Source organism: Physeter macrocephalus, chromosome 10 (assembly GCF_002837175.3).
Source record: "Physeter macrocephalus isolate SW-GA chromosome 10, ASM283717v5, whole genome shotgun sequence".
NCBI lineage: Eukaryota > Metazoa > Chordata > Mammalia > Artiodactyla > Physeteridae > Physeter > Physeter macrocephalus.
The window spans coordinates 44914991-44930453 of record NC_041223.1 but is presented as its reverse complement, the minus strand read 5'-3'; the positions used below and the strand labels follow the sequence as shown (position 1 = coordinate 44930453).

At 34.5% G+C, this 15463-nt stretch overlaps 1 protein-coding gene across 6 annotated transcripts in view; it reads right to left on the bottom strand.

Annotated features, from left to right (window-relative positions):
- ZUP1 (zinc finger containing ubiquitin peptidase 1) overlaps positions 1-15463 on the bottom strand; it is a 44176-nt gene that overhangs the window by 28380 nt on the left and 333 nt on the right. For 5 of the 6 annotated variants that reach the window (XR_008618367.1, XM_007119778.4, XM_007119777.4 and 2 more), the window contains exons 2-7: positions 13430-14005; positions 10872-10982; positions 9022-9143; positions 7261-7429; positions 780-968; positions 326-491 (exon numbers count right to left, since the gene is read on the bottom strand). Coding sequence is in view for 5 of the 6 variants with exons in the window: in XM_007119778.4 (XP_007119840.1) it covers positions 326-491; positions 780-968; positions 7261-7429; positions 9022-9143; positions 10872-10982; positions 13430-13991 (1319 nt within the window). In the remaining variant the exon portion in view is untranslated. The remainder of the gene's footprint in view (positions 1-325; positions 492-779; positions 969-7260; positions 7430-9021; positions 9144-10871; positions 10983-13429; positions 14006-15463) is intronic. The other variant, XM_028494520.2, reaches the window with a different exon arrangement.

Below are 15463 nucleotides of genomic sequence, written 5' to 3'. Positions count from 1 at the left end.
TAACCATATTACAAAAATTGAGGGGAAACAGATGGGAGATATCAGGAGAATGCAATAGACAATGTCTAAAAGTGACACACCAAAAAAAAGCCATGAAAGCATATTATTTAAAAACAATGAAAGTGACAGCTGCCTCTGAGAGACAGGACTTGAGAATACAGAAGAGCATGAAATGGGGAATGAGTTGCTGGTTTTCACTGTAAGTCTTTCAGTTTAATACTATTTAAATTTTATTTTTTAACTATCCCTTTGATTAAAAAATCCCACAATAACAAAAATTTCCCAGATATGACAATAACATTAACTTGGTTTTTTAGGTACATACTTTATCCTTAGGGAGGTCAGAAGTGTATATACTTCACATGCCCCAATCCAGGCCTTTGTTCCCTGTAACCTGTTATTAAGTTGAGAGGCACCTTGGGGATCAAAACCTTCCTTCCATGCATCTTCAATCATAGACTGAATTTTTGGTATACAAGGAACTGACATACCTAAAGTTATACAAAGCAAATATGTAATATGACAGTTACTAAAGTACTGAATAATATCATTTAGCAGTACACCATACATTCTACAGGAACCTACAGTTTTTAAGTCATTATTTCTAACATCTACTGTATCATTTTCTCTTCCTTCAACCAGAATTCAGGTTTTTAATGTAAATATCCACTAAAATACATCTTTATTAAAGCTATTAATTATGCCTACTATATATTAATTCATCCCACATCAAATGTACTTTATCAGATGATAAGTTCAGGGTATCGTATTTCACATACCTTTCAAGCAATCATCATAAGCATCATTTTGCAATAATGATGAAAGCAGCATTTGGAAATTTCTGTAACCACAACCCCAACCTTTGTCACCAAAAGATGAATGAAAGTGATCCACTACTGTAGAAAGCCACACACGCCTCACATCTGTGGCAGCATTCTGATAATACCTATAAAGTGCTTCCATAATTCCTAAAGTGAAAAAGAGATTTAGAAAGTTTAGAGGGATATCATCTTTCTATGGTTGTCTCATATATTTGTAATATCAGTCTCTTTCTCAAGGGCCACATCTAAATCCTGTCAATTCTATCTTCTTTATCTTTTTACTGATATAATCTTGGTTATTGTCCTGCTTATTTACTACTATGCGAGTTTCCTAATACTAGCATATTACTTATTACGCTGATTTGAAACTGTTTGCTTCCTTCACTTCTGCATCTGCAGGGCCAGCACATAAAAGTACACTGCTGAATGAATGTTCTTGACCCCCCATTTTATTATACATTCTGCTGGACATCATTCTTTCTGAAGCTCAGTCCTAGTCAATTGCTCTCAATTTAAAAACTTCAATAGCTTCCTATTACCCATGGAATAGTTTTAATCCATGGTATATGAAGCCCACAGCAAGCTATCCTCTAACTTACCTTTATTTCAAACCACTCTTCTTGCCACAATTTTGGCTGTGGCCTAAATGAACACATTAAACATGATTTTGACCATGGAGTTTTCATTCAATTACAATATTTACTAAGCACTTTTAATATACTTAGCACTATGCTAAGCATTGAGGATACAAAATATTATGACAATATTCCTTAAAATCTCCTGGACCCAGATTATAATAAGTGCTATAGCATGAATAACAAGGTGTTAGGACAGGACAGGGTACATCTGATTCTATCCCTTTCCTCCTTCTAGTAACTCTCCCTATATTTAAAAATCGTACTGATACCTTCAGAAGCAAATGCTACAGTCTCCGTAAACACTTTTCCTGATTCCATAACCCCAAACAAAAAGGTCCTCTTTTTCTGAACAATCACTACATTTTACTTGTGCCTCCTAGGTACTGGTCATATTTCATGGCAGAATACTACAGTTCTTTGTGTATACTTTACAGACTCTGGGAAGCTTATTGGCAGGAAAATCTTATTTGGATAGCCCATACTTTCTCACATAGAACATGGCACCAAAAAGGCAATCACTAAATGCTTTACTTGAATGAAGATTATCCTATAGGAAAATGGGTTTTTGTCTTTAAGAAGGCAGAGTCGATAAATCAAAACAATTAAAGGAACCAAGAGTTGTAGCTGTGCCTACACTATGAAGGACAGAAATATAGACCATTATAACCATTCCCAGGAAACTTAAAAAGATTAGACTCACGGTCAAGAAAAAGAACAATTAAAATGCTATATAACTGAGTACTAAATGTTGTAGCATGGAATGGGTACTCTAGGAATTCAGAGAAATTAATGTGAGATTCAGTATCATAGACTTTGATAAAGAGATCAAGATTTGAGAGACATTTAAGAGTGAGGTGGAATAATAGAAAAATGGAAAAAAAAAGTAATGTACATTCTAATATACTTTGGCATAGTTATTACTAACTCAATGGTGCCTCATTGTGTAGGTAATACTGTCCTAGTAACCACATCATATCACTTGCTTTTAAAGGAAAATTTCCTCAAAATTAAAGTTTTTTATTTCTTAGCACCTAAATGTCTTTAGATATTTTCCAAGATGAATCTACCTTCTGTTAAATTACATTCTATTCTATATAGAATACAGAATGTTAAAATAATGAGACTCTTCAAATGAGAGCAGCTTCAATTAACATCTGCATAACTAACAAAAAATAAAAATTTTGTTTGGAAGTCTGGATTTCCTGGATCTGGATTTCTTTCTCCTTCCCAAGGTTAGGGAAGTTTTCAGAGAGCCAGTGTCTCCTGAAGGGGAGCCTTACACATGGCTGGTGTCCTGGTTTTTATGCCTGGTACCCCAGCTTTCACAGCTGCCACCCTGACAGCTTGATTCTGGTGGCCAGGTAGGCTTGCATTCCTGGGGCTCACAGGACTATGGCAATTGGGAAGACGATTCTTAGAAGGCCGCCACCTCCAGGGCGCTGCACAGACAAAAAACTGAGGCATATCCCCAAGTCTTTCTCTGAAGGCAGCCTCTTTCTTTGTCTTAGAGCTTCAGCCTGGGGGGAAAGCTTCAGGATTGGCACATATCTAGTGGACTAGGGAGCTGCTCTCAAGGAACGAAGGCTGTGGATGCCACCTTGGCATTCTCCCTCTGCCTTACTCCAGCTTACCAGTAACTTCCAGAAAAGAGCCCATACACTTGTGTGCGATTTTTGTGATTGTCACCCAGGGGACACTGCCATATCACCTGGTCAGCAGGCCTTATACTAGCAGTCCAACAGGACTGTATATATTTGCATACTTTTGAAAGCTGTTACAGCCACTATTGAAAACAGTACGGAGGTTCCTCAAAATAATAAAACTAGAACTACCATATGATCCAGCAATTTCACTACCATATGACACAGCAAGCCAATCTGTTATCAGAAGAAAACAAAAACACTAACTTGAAAAGATATATGCATCCCTATGTTCACTGCATAATGGTTTATAATAGGCAAGTATAGACCCTAAGTGTCCACTGAAGGATGAATGGATAAAGAAATTGTGGTACACATACATACATGCAAAGGAATGCTACTCAGCCATAAAAAAGAATGAAATTTCACCATCTGCAACAACATGGATGGACCTGGAGGGTAATAACACTTAGTAAAATAAGTCAGACAGAGAAAGACAAATACTGTATGTTATCACTTATACGAGGGATCTAAAAAATAAAACAAATGAATATAATAAAACAGAAACAGACTCACATATATAGAGAACAAATCAGTGGTTAACCAGTGGGGAGACAGAAGGAAAAAGGGGCAAGATAGGGGTAGGGGGTTAAGAAGTACAAACTACTATGTATAAAATAAATAAGTTACAAGAATATATTATACAGCACAAGGAATATAGCCAATATTTTATAATAACTTTAAATAGAGTATAATCTAAAAAGTATTGAAATCACTATGTTGTATACCTGAAGCTAATATAATATTGTAAATCAACTATACCCCAATAGAAAAAAAAGAATAAAAAAAATTAATGTAACAACAACAAAAAAAACAAAATGAGAAGACATAACACACACACACACATACATACATACAATGGAATATTATTTAGCCACAGAACAGAATGAAATCTTGCCATTTATAACAGTGGAGGGACCTTAAGGGCATTATGCTAAGTGAAGTAAGTCAGACAGGGAAAGACAGATACTGCATGATCTCTCTTACATGTGGAATCTAAAAACACAACAACAAAACAACCACCACCACAACAAAAACAAGCTCATGGATACAGGGAACAGACTGGCGCAGGATGTGGGGGGATGGGAGAAATGAGTGAAGGGAGTAAAAAAAAATCTTTAGCACCAAATCGATTACTTCTAAATTTCAAGGTAGCTTATAAAAAGGACACAGTACGCTACAGGGCAGTGCTCTTCAATCTTTTACAGATATATTTATTTTAAATTATACATACACTTCTATATTCTCCAGTAACTCTAAAACATATGCATAAACAGAAATTAAAGGATACCATAAATTAAAGACAAGCAGAAGTTCTAATATTTTCTTCCTATATACCCTAATGCATCATATTACACATCTGCTGGGAAGTCCTATCCTGTATGGAAACTTTCTGCAGGGAGACCCTTGAAGTATAAAGACAGCCTTCAGAAACAGACCTATGGATATATGAAAATATGACATATGTGTTACAAATACATGGAGACAGTACAGATTTGCTAAATGGTACTGAGATAAACAAGCAATAGCAACTTAGTATTGTAAGTATCACTATAAATAAGGGGAAAAGTTAGATCCATACCTTCTCTTTCTCTCACTCAACTTTTTCCCTCCTTCCCTCTCCTCTCACACAGACATATGCACAAATAAATTCCAAGTTGATTAAAAGTCAAAATATGAAAAGGTATAATTTTTTTTTTTTAGTAATGGCTACTTTATTTTATTTTATATTTTTGGCAACACCACTTGCAGGATCTTAGTTCCCCAACCAGGGATCAAACTTGTGCCCCCTGCAGTGGAAGTGCGGAGTCCTAACCACTGGACCGCCAGGGAATTCCTGAATATGAAAAGCAGGCATAAATTTTTCTTTTGTTTTGTTCTGTTTTTTTAAATTTTAGTTTATTTTATGGAAGTATAGTTGATTTACAATGTGTTAATTTCTACTGTACAGCAAAGTCAGCAAAGTGACTCAGTTATACCTATAATATTCTTTTTCATATTATGGTTTATCACAGTGAGTTGATTTTTATGTGCTATAATCACTTCCAGTTGGCATAAAAAAATACCATGATCTATGTGAAGGAACTATCTTTTTTAAAAAATATATACTTTTTAAAAACTTTTTATTTTATATTGGAGTATAGCTGATTAACAATGTTGTGATAGTTTCAGGTGTACAGCAAAGTGATTCAGTTATACATATACATGTATCTATTCTTTTTCAAATTCTTTTCTCATTTAGGTTGTTACATAATATTGAGCAGAGTTCCCTGTGCTATACAGTAGGTCCTTGTTGGTTATCCATTTTAAGGGTATAAATATTTAAAGACAATATAAAGGAATATGTTTATGATCTCAAAGATGGGGGAGTTTCTTAAACAAGACACTTAGAACACAAATAAAGGGAAAGATTGAGAAATTCGATTATATTCACATTTAAAGTTCTGTCTAATTGAAGACACCATGTACAAAATTTAAAGGCAAATTCTAGATTTGAAGAAGATATTTGCTCCTCATATAATCAGTGAAGAATTAGTATCCTGAATACTTAATGGACTTCCAAAAATCAATATGAAAAGGACAAACAACCCAACAGAGAAGGGAAAAAGGAAGGGACTAGGTTATTTACAGAAGAAACTAACTCAGGAGTAATCCAAGAAATACAGTTAAGAGATGTATCCTCCTCTCATGCCCTATTAAATGGCAAAAATTAAAAAGTGTCACGATACAAAGTATAAGTCAGAACACACTGATGCTAATGTAGATTACAACCAATTTAGAAAACAACTCCATAATACCCTTAACAAAGTTAATTATGCAAATACCCTTTAATCTAGTATTTACAGTCTGGATGTTAGAGAAACTCTTGAGGGGGAAACCTGTTAACAATTTGTAGGAATAAAACACTGGAAACAACCTAAGTAATACAAGGAAATTCTATACAGCAATCAAAATGAATGAAGTACAGTTATAGGAATCAATATATTTAAGCAAATCCAATTAAAGCATACATATTGCATACCAATTTACATGTAGTTTAAAATATAAAAGATTATGTATTATTATGGAAACCAACATATAAGATAAAATTATTAAAACATATATGAGACTGATAAATACCAAATTCAGGATAATGATTCCCTTTGTGGAGGACAGAAATCAGAATGAATGAGGGGTACGCAAGGGGTTTAAAATACATATGAAAGCGTTTACAGCTTTAAAACATTAAATTTCATAAAAACTGGGTGGTGGGAACAAAGCTGTTTCCATATAATTTGTTGTTTTTTTTAAACTATACTAGCAGATATGTTAAAAAAAATGTTAAAAACATCAGGAAAAATGGCATTCTTTGGAACAAGGCAGATCTGATTGTGAATACCAGCTGGGCCAGCAACTAGCTATGTAACCTAACCTTGGGAAAGTAATTTAACCTAAGTCACAATGACCTCATCCAGAAAAATCTAACAGTACACAAGATTTTTCTTTTGAGAGTTACATGATACAATATATATAAAGGTCTTAGTATCGAAAACTGTACTGAACAATACAGTAGAAATTATCTACAGGTGGCTATTTGAACACCTGAAGTGTGGCTTGTCCAAACTGAGGTGCCCTGCAAAGTAAAATACACATTGGATTTTGAAGAATTGCAAAATATCCCATTAATAGTTTTTAATACCAATTACATGTTGACATATTATGGACACGCTGGAAAAATATTAAAATTAATTTCACCTAGTCCTTTTTATTTTTTCTAATGTGACTACTGGAAATTTAAAATTATTTATGTGGCTCACATTCTACTAGACAGCAATTGTCTAGAACATAGTAAGCACTTAAAAACTTTTCTAAAAGGTTTGTTTTCAAATGTCAAATAAACTAACACAATATAAAAATGAATTAAATTTAAGTGAATTATTTACTGTAAAAATAAAAGTTCAGGAGTTTTAAAACAAACAAAAAATTACTTGAACACACAGTCTCACCTAAAACTATATAAACTATGGGTTATGAAAATTAAGCAAAATTCAAATAATTCTGATTATTACTTCAGTGATGTATGGAATATTAAAACCATGATTTGGATGTTTAAATACTCACCAGAAGTTTTTGTTTTTCCATCATCAATACCAATAGCTAGTGATTCCATCATATCAGCTTTTCTTCTATGAAATTCAGATGGATGCATTCTTCCCCTATTTACTTCTATCTCCATATTTCGTAGCTGCTGTTGTTTGTACCCTCCAGAATTATTTAAACCATACTGTCTCTATTGAACATAAAAACAAATGACTTAATTTTTATGTCCCTTTACATTAATGAGGATGGAAACTTCCCACTATTTTTTATATCTGGAAATATATTTTGAAACATTCTGGTTTATAGACTTTTATACAAGTCAACTTAAAGATTTTCATGAAAAATAAATCACACACAAAAAAATCCCTAAGTTAATAATAGCCTTTCTCTACAAACAACCATCATGGCAAGAGACTTGTTTTCCTTGTAGTAGGGAAAGTAGAGAATCCTGTCTTCATACTAATGGTACTGTGAAAGGCAGATGAGTCCTGACCACACTGCTGATTTTTTCAAGACAACCTGTCACTACTTGTTATTTGGTTCCTAGGCTAGCCTACAAAGGCCTACTTAATCCATAATTCATTCAGGTATTCATTCTATGTAGTGAATGAACTATGCTTTTGCACCCTGACAATATGTTAAAACAGCCCCTATGGAAAACATTTCTGAGATCTGAACAAGTAACCTGCAAACTTACATAATAAACTCCCTTAAACACTGAAAACTTTTTGTATTGATAAATGTTTCAAAATTATATAAGGCAAAGAAGACTTAGGAAAAGCCAACTTTCTTTTCTCCTCCGAATCCTGGTGGGAAAATAATTTTGCAAATAAATGAATCATGAATGAGAAAAATAGCCTAAATTAGATATTCCAAAGGAAGAATAGCCATGTCTAAGATACTGGAGAAAAAAAAGTCAGAGGTCAAATAAGTTCAGGAAGATTATGATATGTACAATGCATATTAGTATATTAAAGGCTTTGAGAAGACCCCAAGTACACAAAACTGTTTAACTGGACACTTTCAAACCTATTCAATCATAAACCCTTTTTACTCATACATTACCCTATTAGCACATAGAAAAAGAACACTTAAAATCTCTATGAGCATTATTAGCACAGATGACATCATAGTCTACAGCAAATTAGGTCTGAAAAAAGTAGAAAAAGCTGTTAAAATTTTTAATGCATTAAAAATATAATAGATGTTACCAGTTTAGTTCAACAGATACCACCACTCACCTAAAAAAAATGAAGTCTCAAACATCATCAAAAAGCATTTTCCATTAAAAATGGTTCTTTCTAAATGCCTGAATTGCAATCACTAAAAGAATTTAAGACTCAGGAGACATTAATTCTAAGTTTCTGTTTTAAGTACCTATACAAACACTTAGAATTCTGAGTCTCAATTTCCTAATTTTCCCCATCGACATAGGTTTATATCCAGGCTTTACCATTTAATACTGCCAAACCCTGAGCAAGCTACTTAAGCTACTTAAGTACTTTGTGTCTCCATTTCTTCATCTGCTGTTAAAAAAAAAAAGTCTAAAATAACTTCATGGAGCAGTGAAGATTTTAAGATACTTTATATGAAGTGCTCACCCTAGTACATGACCAGAATGAATACTTATAAATGGTGGCTGTTATGAACTATAAAAAATATATGTAAAAAAATATTTTGTATAATAAAGACAAAAATAATAGGCTGAAGGCTTGATAGCATGTTTGAAAAATAAGAACTCTAACCAAACCAACATAACATAATTGCTATTAATCTTTGTACCTGCAGGTTCTGAAATTCTTCCATTTCCTGTCTTGATTCTTCAGATCTCCTCTTTCTGTCTTCTTCTTGTTGAAGCTGTTGAGCAAATTCTAGATCTCTAGAACACTGGACTCTATCCATACCTATTATACATTTTTAATGTTTAGAATAAAATAACTACGGAAATAAAGGCTCAGTTATGTTAATACATATTTTTTAAAAGGAGTAAATGCTATTATTTTGCCATTTATTCATGACTATGATGTCACAGAAACACTGAGAACAAATCTAGCAGAACTTGAACTACTTCTGTAACGGTATAACCTCCACTTAAATCGCTAATACTCGCTGAGTGTTTAGGCTGTGACAGGCACTTCTCATTAATTATCTCATTTGGATCCTCAAAACAACCTTAGGAAGTTAGGTATTATTATCTACTAAGGAAACCAGAACTTAGAGAAATTAAGTAGCACCCTTGAGTAGTGCCCCTCATTAACACAAATAAGGCAGATTGGTTTTTAAAAGAAATACTAGAGGGGGGAAAAGGAAATAATAAAGAGGATAAAAATATAAGTTTGCAAAGTACAGATATTCGATCGTAACTTAATTACAGCCTGACCCCCAAGCAAATAGTATAACTATGGAACATCTTGCCCTTTTTCCTCTCTACCCAGTGTCCCACAGATCCATTAGTGAGTGTCTTCTGGCCAGCATCTCCTTGACCTCCCAATTTGATGGTTTAATTATGTATTTGAATATTCTTTCTTTCCTTTCAAATCTCTCAGGCTCTGCTACACCTTCCTAATTGGTCCCTACTTCCACTGGTAGAAATATGCAATTCAAAACTGATTCTTAGCATACTTCTGAAGCTATCAACAGTGATTCACTCAGACCATATCTTTCTCTCATCACCCACTACAAGCTTACAGAATAATTTATGTACCCATACAAAGCTTATCATAAACAAAGTAAGAACTATTAGACTCTCAACTTCAGAGATTTATGCTTCCACAGTAATTAGTAAAGAACCACCACAGTAGAGAACTGTTCCATCTTTACTCCAGTAATTCTCATCTTTGTATTAGGCTGAGTGAGCAGGTAATGCTGTCCCTGGACATCACTAAGTGGTACTAGGATCATTGATAATGAACACTAAAAACCCCTGCATTAACAGGAGATATCGATGTACCTTAAGAAACTGAAATCCAGTAGAACACAACTGGTTTCTCTTTAGGTCTACATTACATTTTGTTTCAATGGAATTGTGAAAATCATATAGGATCTTTCCACTTCTAAGGCACCCTCATGATTACTTAATCAATGCCACTATTGAAAAAAATAGGGGACAGAGGAAAACTTTAGACTCTCTTATAAAACTAGTAGGTGGTAATAAAGAAACTAGAAGAGTATCTGAAAATGCACTTGAAAAACTTTTAAGTCTCATAGTTCATATTCTTTTTAAAATTATATGTGCCATATGGCAGCTTCCGAGTTCATAAACAATTTTTACTGACAAGATGCTAAATTCAACTACTTTCAGCTGCTGAAAGAATGGCCTCAACTTATAAATCAAAAAGATTTTTTAAATTGTACAATATTTCACTATCTTCTAAATACTGATGTTCTAAGTCAAAACCCTGGATTCACACCCCTAGTTCAGTTGTTGGTCACGATAGTTCATCCTTTATAACTTTTCTGTGAAAAAACTTCTTAAAAAAGTTGAAGCAGTATTAGAATTTTTTAAGGGACAGATTTATTTTTAACCAGTGTGGGTTTTTTTTCCCTCTATAACACTAATCTAAAAAGTAGATAGTATCCTAGGAAGTAGAAATTAAATCATGACATTCTTATCTTTAAGCATATAGGCATACCGTGTCCAAAGCTGCTTTCTTCCAAATGCAAGTCAACATGTTCTTGGAGAATATGGTAATTTGTACAGATGAGCCCACACATAGGGCAGTCATAGAGTGGTTGATTACAATCTGTATTAGAGATATAATTTAGTTGGTTTGATTTTTAACACCTTAAAATTTTTCACCCCAAGTCAAAGACTCTACTACCCACTAACTTTATTAAATAAGTAAAAGCTCTCTGTAGTTGGATTTAAAGCAATTTTTCTACTTCTAGGGTCAAGATGAAAGCCTGAGCATAAGCACAAACCTCTTACAGTAAAAGAAAATATTAATAATAAACATTTAGCTCCATAGTCAAAACAAGGAAAGAAAAGTAAAAAGGAAAATTCAAATGGTAAGTAGAGGCCAGTTCAGATATGGACTTTGGGGGCTGGATTCTCAGTACCCTCCAAACTGCGTGGTGACGTGCAGAATTCAAGCATTCAGCAAAAAAGCAGAACGCTGGGATCAAATGCCCTAGTTGGGAGCACGCCCAAGACAGAAGAAATGGTACCTCTACAAGACCAAGACCTGGCTGATACTGGGTACAGAAAATGTTATTATGTTATTAGGGAACTGCAAATTAAAACAAGATAACATGACACATATGTTAGAATGACCAAAATCTGGACCACTGACAACACAAAATGCTGGCAAGGATGTGAGCAAGAGGAACTCTCATTCCCTGCTGGTGGGAATGCAAAATGGTACAACCACTTTGGAAAGGTTTGGCAGTTTCTTATAAAACTAAACACACTGTTACCATATGATCCAGAGTCATGAATTCCCTTGTATTTACCCAAATGAATTGAAACTTTCTGTCCACACAAAAACCGGTACATGGACATTTACAGCAGCTTTATTCATAATTGCCCAAACCTGGAAGCAACCAAGATGTCCTTCAGTAGGTGAACAGATAAATAAACTGTGGTACATCCAAAGGAATATTATTCAATGCTAAAAAAAAAGAATGAGCTATCAAGCCATAAAAAGACATGGAGGAATCTTAAATGTACATTACTTAGTGAAATAAACCAATCTGAAAAAGCTACATACTGTATGATTCCAATTATACGACTTTCTGGAAAAGGCAAGAATATGGATAGTAAAAAGACCAGTGGTTGCCAGTGGCCAGGGGGAGGAAAGGATGAATAGGTGGAGCACAGAGGATTTTTAGGGCAGTGTGACTATTCTGTATGATGCTAAATACTAAATGGTGGGTTCATGTCATTATACATTTGTCAAAACCTGTAGAATATACAACATCAAGAGTGAACCCTAATGTAAACTATGGACTTTGAGCGATATTGATGTGTCATTGTAGATTCACTGATTTTAACAAATGTATCACTTGGTATGGGTTGTTGAATAATGGAGAAGGTTGTGAGGATAAGGGGACGGGGGTATATGGGTAATCTCTGTACTTTCTACTCAATTTTGCTGTGAACCTGAAACTTCCCTAAAAAACAGCATTTATTAAATTTCAAAAAATGAATCTATGCACTCTCCTTAACCTTTTAGAGAAATTAACTCAAATGAATCCGACTTAAATGTAAAATTCAAAACTATAAAACTTATAGAAGATAACGTGGGAAAGGTGACCTTGGCTCTGGCAAAGTGTTTTGATACAACACCAAAAGCACAACCCATGAAAGAAGAAATCAAGTAAGTTGAACTTCATTAAAAGTAGTAAAACTTCTGCACTGTGAAAGACACTGTTAAGAGAATGAAAAGACAAGCCTCAGACCAGGAGAAAATATTTGCATAACACATTATCTGATAAAGGACTTGCATCCAAAATATATAAATTACTCTTAAAAACTCAATGGTATCAAAGAGATACATGATTCTAAATGTGTATGCATCGATAAAAGAGCCTCAAAATACATGAAACAAATCCTAATAGAGCTGAAAGGAAAAACAGACAAATATACAATTATAATTAGGGACTTCAACTCCCTTCCAAAAACTGGTAGAACTGCTAGACAGGAAATCAGCAAGGACATGGAAGATCTGAACACGATCAAACAACATACCCTAATTGACAAATATAGAACACTCGACCCAACAATTTTTCCCCCAAGTGTCTATGGAATATGTGCTGAGATAGACCATATACCATACCTTAGGCCATAAAACAAGTTTCAAGAAATTCAAAAGAACTTAAACCATAAAGTTTGTTCTCTGATTATAACAGAATCAAACTAGAACTTGGTAACAAAATCAGAGTCCCAGACAGTTCAGATGCCACTGGGCTGGTGGTAAATAAAAGAATGGCCTCTGCAAACTGGACTCTGAGTGTATTTCTCCTCAGAAAGTTTCTAAAACTATCTTCAATGTAGCTGAAACATTTATTATTTGCATCAAAACTCTTTTCCATTATTGTATTTTCATATTGCAATAATGGCAAATGAACAATATTACAAACAAACTGAAAACACATTTGTAGTGATCTCATTTACAAACCAACTTCTGGGACACCACATATTAAACTGAGACTACTGCTACTTACTTATTATATAAAACGAATACTTTACCTTCTAATGGAGTGTCTAAAAGATCGGCATGCTCTGTTTTCACATGAGTTTCCATATCTTGACTACAACCTTCTATTTTTCCACAGAATGGACATTCAGGAGGACTATACATTGCTTCATAAATTGATCCTTTAATTTTGGTTCGGTCAGACTGTTTTTCCTTACTTTTCAGCAATTTTCTAGATTCAGTTAAGTTCTCTGAATAAAAGCCTTTATGTTTTAAAATACCATTGTTAGGCGGGCCTTGAGCTGAAATTTTCGGATGATTAGATGCACAAGCTGAATGAATACTTGAATTAACTTCCATTCTACACTGTAGGGTGCTGTCCTTCCTGCTATTGGAAGTTCCATACTGTACTGTATTAATCCTCTCAAAGTTTTTTTCTAGTTCATTTTGCTCAAAATGAGCAGTTTCAATATGAAAACACATTTCATCATAACTCACACCTGACAACTTGCAAAATGGACATGTAACTTCATTTTCCATGTGAACAATTAGGAGGTGAGCCTTCATGTCTGGTTCTGAGGTTACTGTTTCACCACATATATTGCAAGATAGCATGGTACAGCAGGTAACTAGAAAAGAATACAATATTATTTTAAGTTAGAAAGTAGGAGTTGGGGGCTTCCCTGGTGGCGCAGTGGTTGAGAGTCCGCCTGCCGATGCAGCGGACACGGGTTCGTGCCCCGGTCCGGGAAGATCCCACATGCTGCCGAGCGGCTAGGCCCGTGAGCCATGGCCGCAGAGCCTGCGCTCCGCAACGGGAGAGGCCACAACAGTGAGAGGCCCGCATACCGCAAAAAAAAAAAAAAAAAAAAAAAAGAAAGTAGGAGTTGAAGAAAATACATTTTGTAAAATGATTTCGAGCAATTATATTTGTTATTTATAACTGGATTATTTACATGAAGAAATTGTCAATGTTCTTACTGTTCCTCAAATACACAAATTTATTTATAAATGTCAACCAAAATTTCACTACTGTATTTCAAGTTCATGGTTTCGATAAAACAAAGGCAATAATAATGCAAATTAAAGTAAATAATTTTTGAAAAATTTTCAAAAAGTGTGTCTCTGGACTGAGGTAGAGAAAAAATAACGTTTATAAACTTGCCCAGGTAAAATAAGTCAAGTAAGAGAAAACAAAGAGAAGAAACCTTATCAACTGATATATCTAAATACAAAACTTTAAAATTATTAATAATGGGGCTTCCCTGGTGGCGCAGTGGTTGCGCGTCCGCCTGCCGATGCAGGGGAACCAGGTTCGCGCCCCGGTCCGGGAAGATCCCGCAGCAGAGGGAGGCCCGCATACCACTGAAAAAAAAAAAAAAAAAAAAAAAAAAAAAAAAAAATTATTAATAATGAATTGGGTAAATAAACAAATCTTTATAATAACAGTTAAAGAGCTTTACATATATCAAACCAATTCAAGCATCAATATTATCATTCTATATGGAGGAAACCCTGGCTCAGATATGTCACCAGCGCCAGAAAATGGTTAGCCAAAATGCTAACCCAGTCACGCTCCAGAGGCTGTACTCTCCACCCAAAAAAATAAAAGCCGAGTGAGCATAATAGAAAACAGCACTGATTCCAGAGTCAAAGAGAACTGGATTATAATCTCAGGTTTCATAATTTTAGGTGAGACATCTCACCTCTTTGAGGTTCGGTCTACAAAACGAGTTGTACTAAATCAGCAGTCATTTCTGGGTTTCACGGACAAATAAAGTACTGGCTACTGACACAAAGGTGATTTCGCTAAGAAGTAATTTTCAAAAAGCAATCACCGTCACAACCTTTCTACTACAGACTACCGTTCAGCTTAAACTATTCAGAAAACAAACAGGAAATGAAAAATAAGGAAACTATTCCCATCATTTAAATAAATGTAGCTTTCTAAGAACTCCCAACTTTGTCCTTTTTTCCATTTCCCTTCAGATAAGTGAACATAGTCTCTGATTTTAGATGAAAATTCTCCCAAACCCCCAGTGGAAAGAACGTCACACGCAGAGAAGTTTCTACGTTGCCCGAGCTGG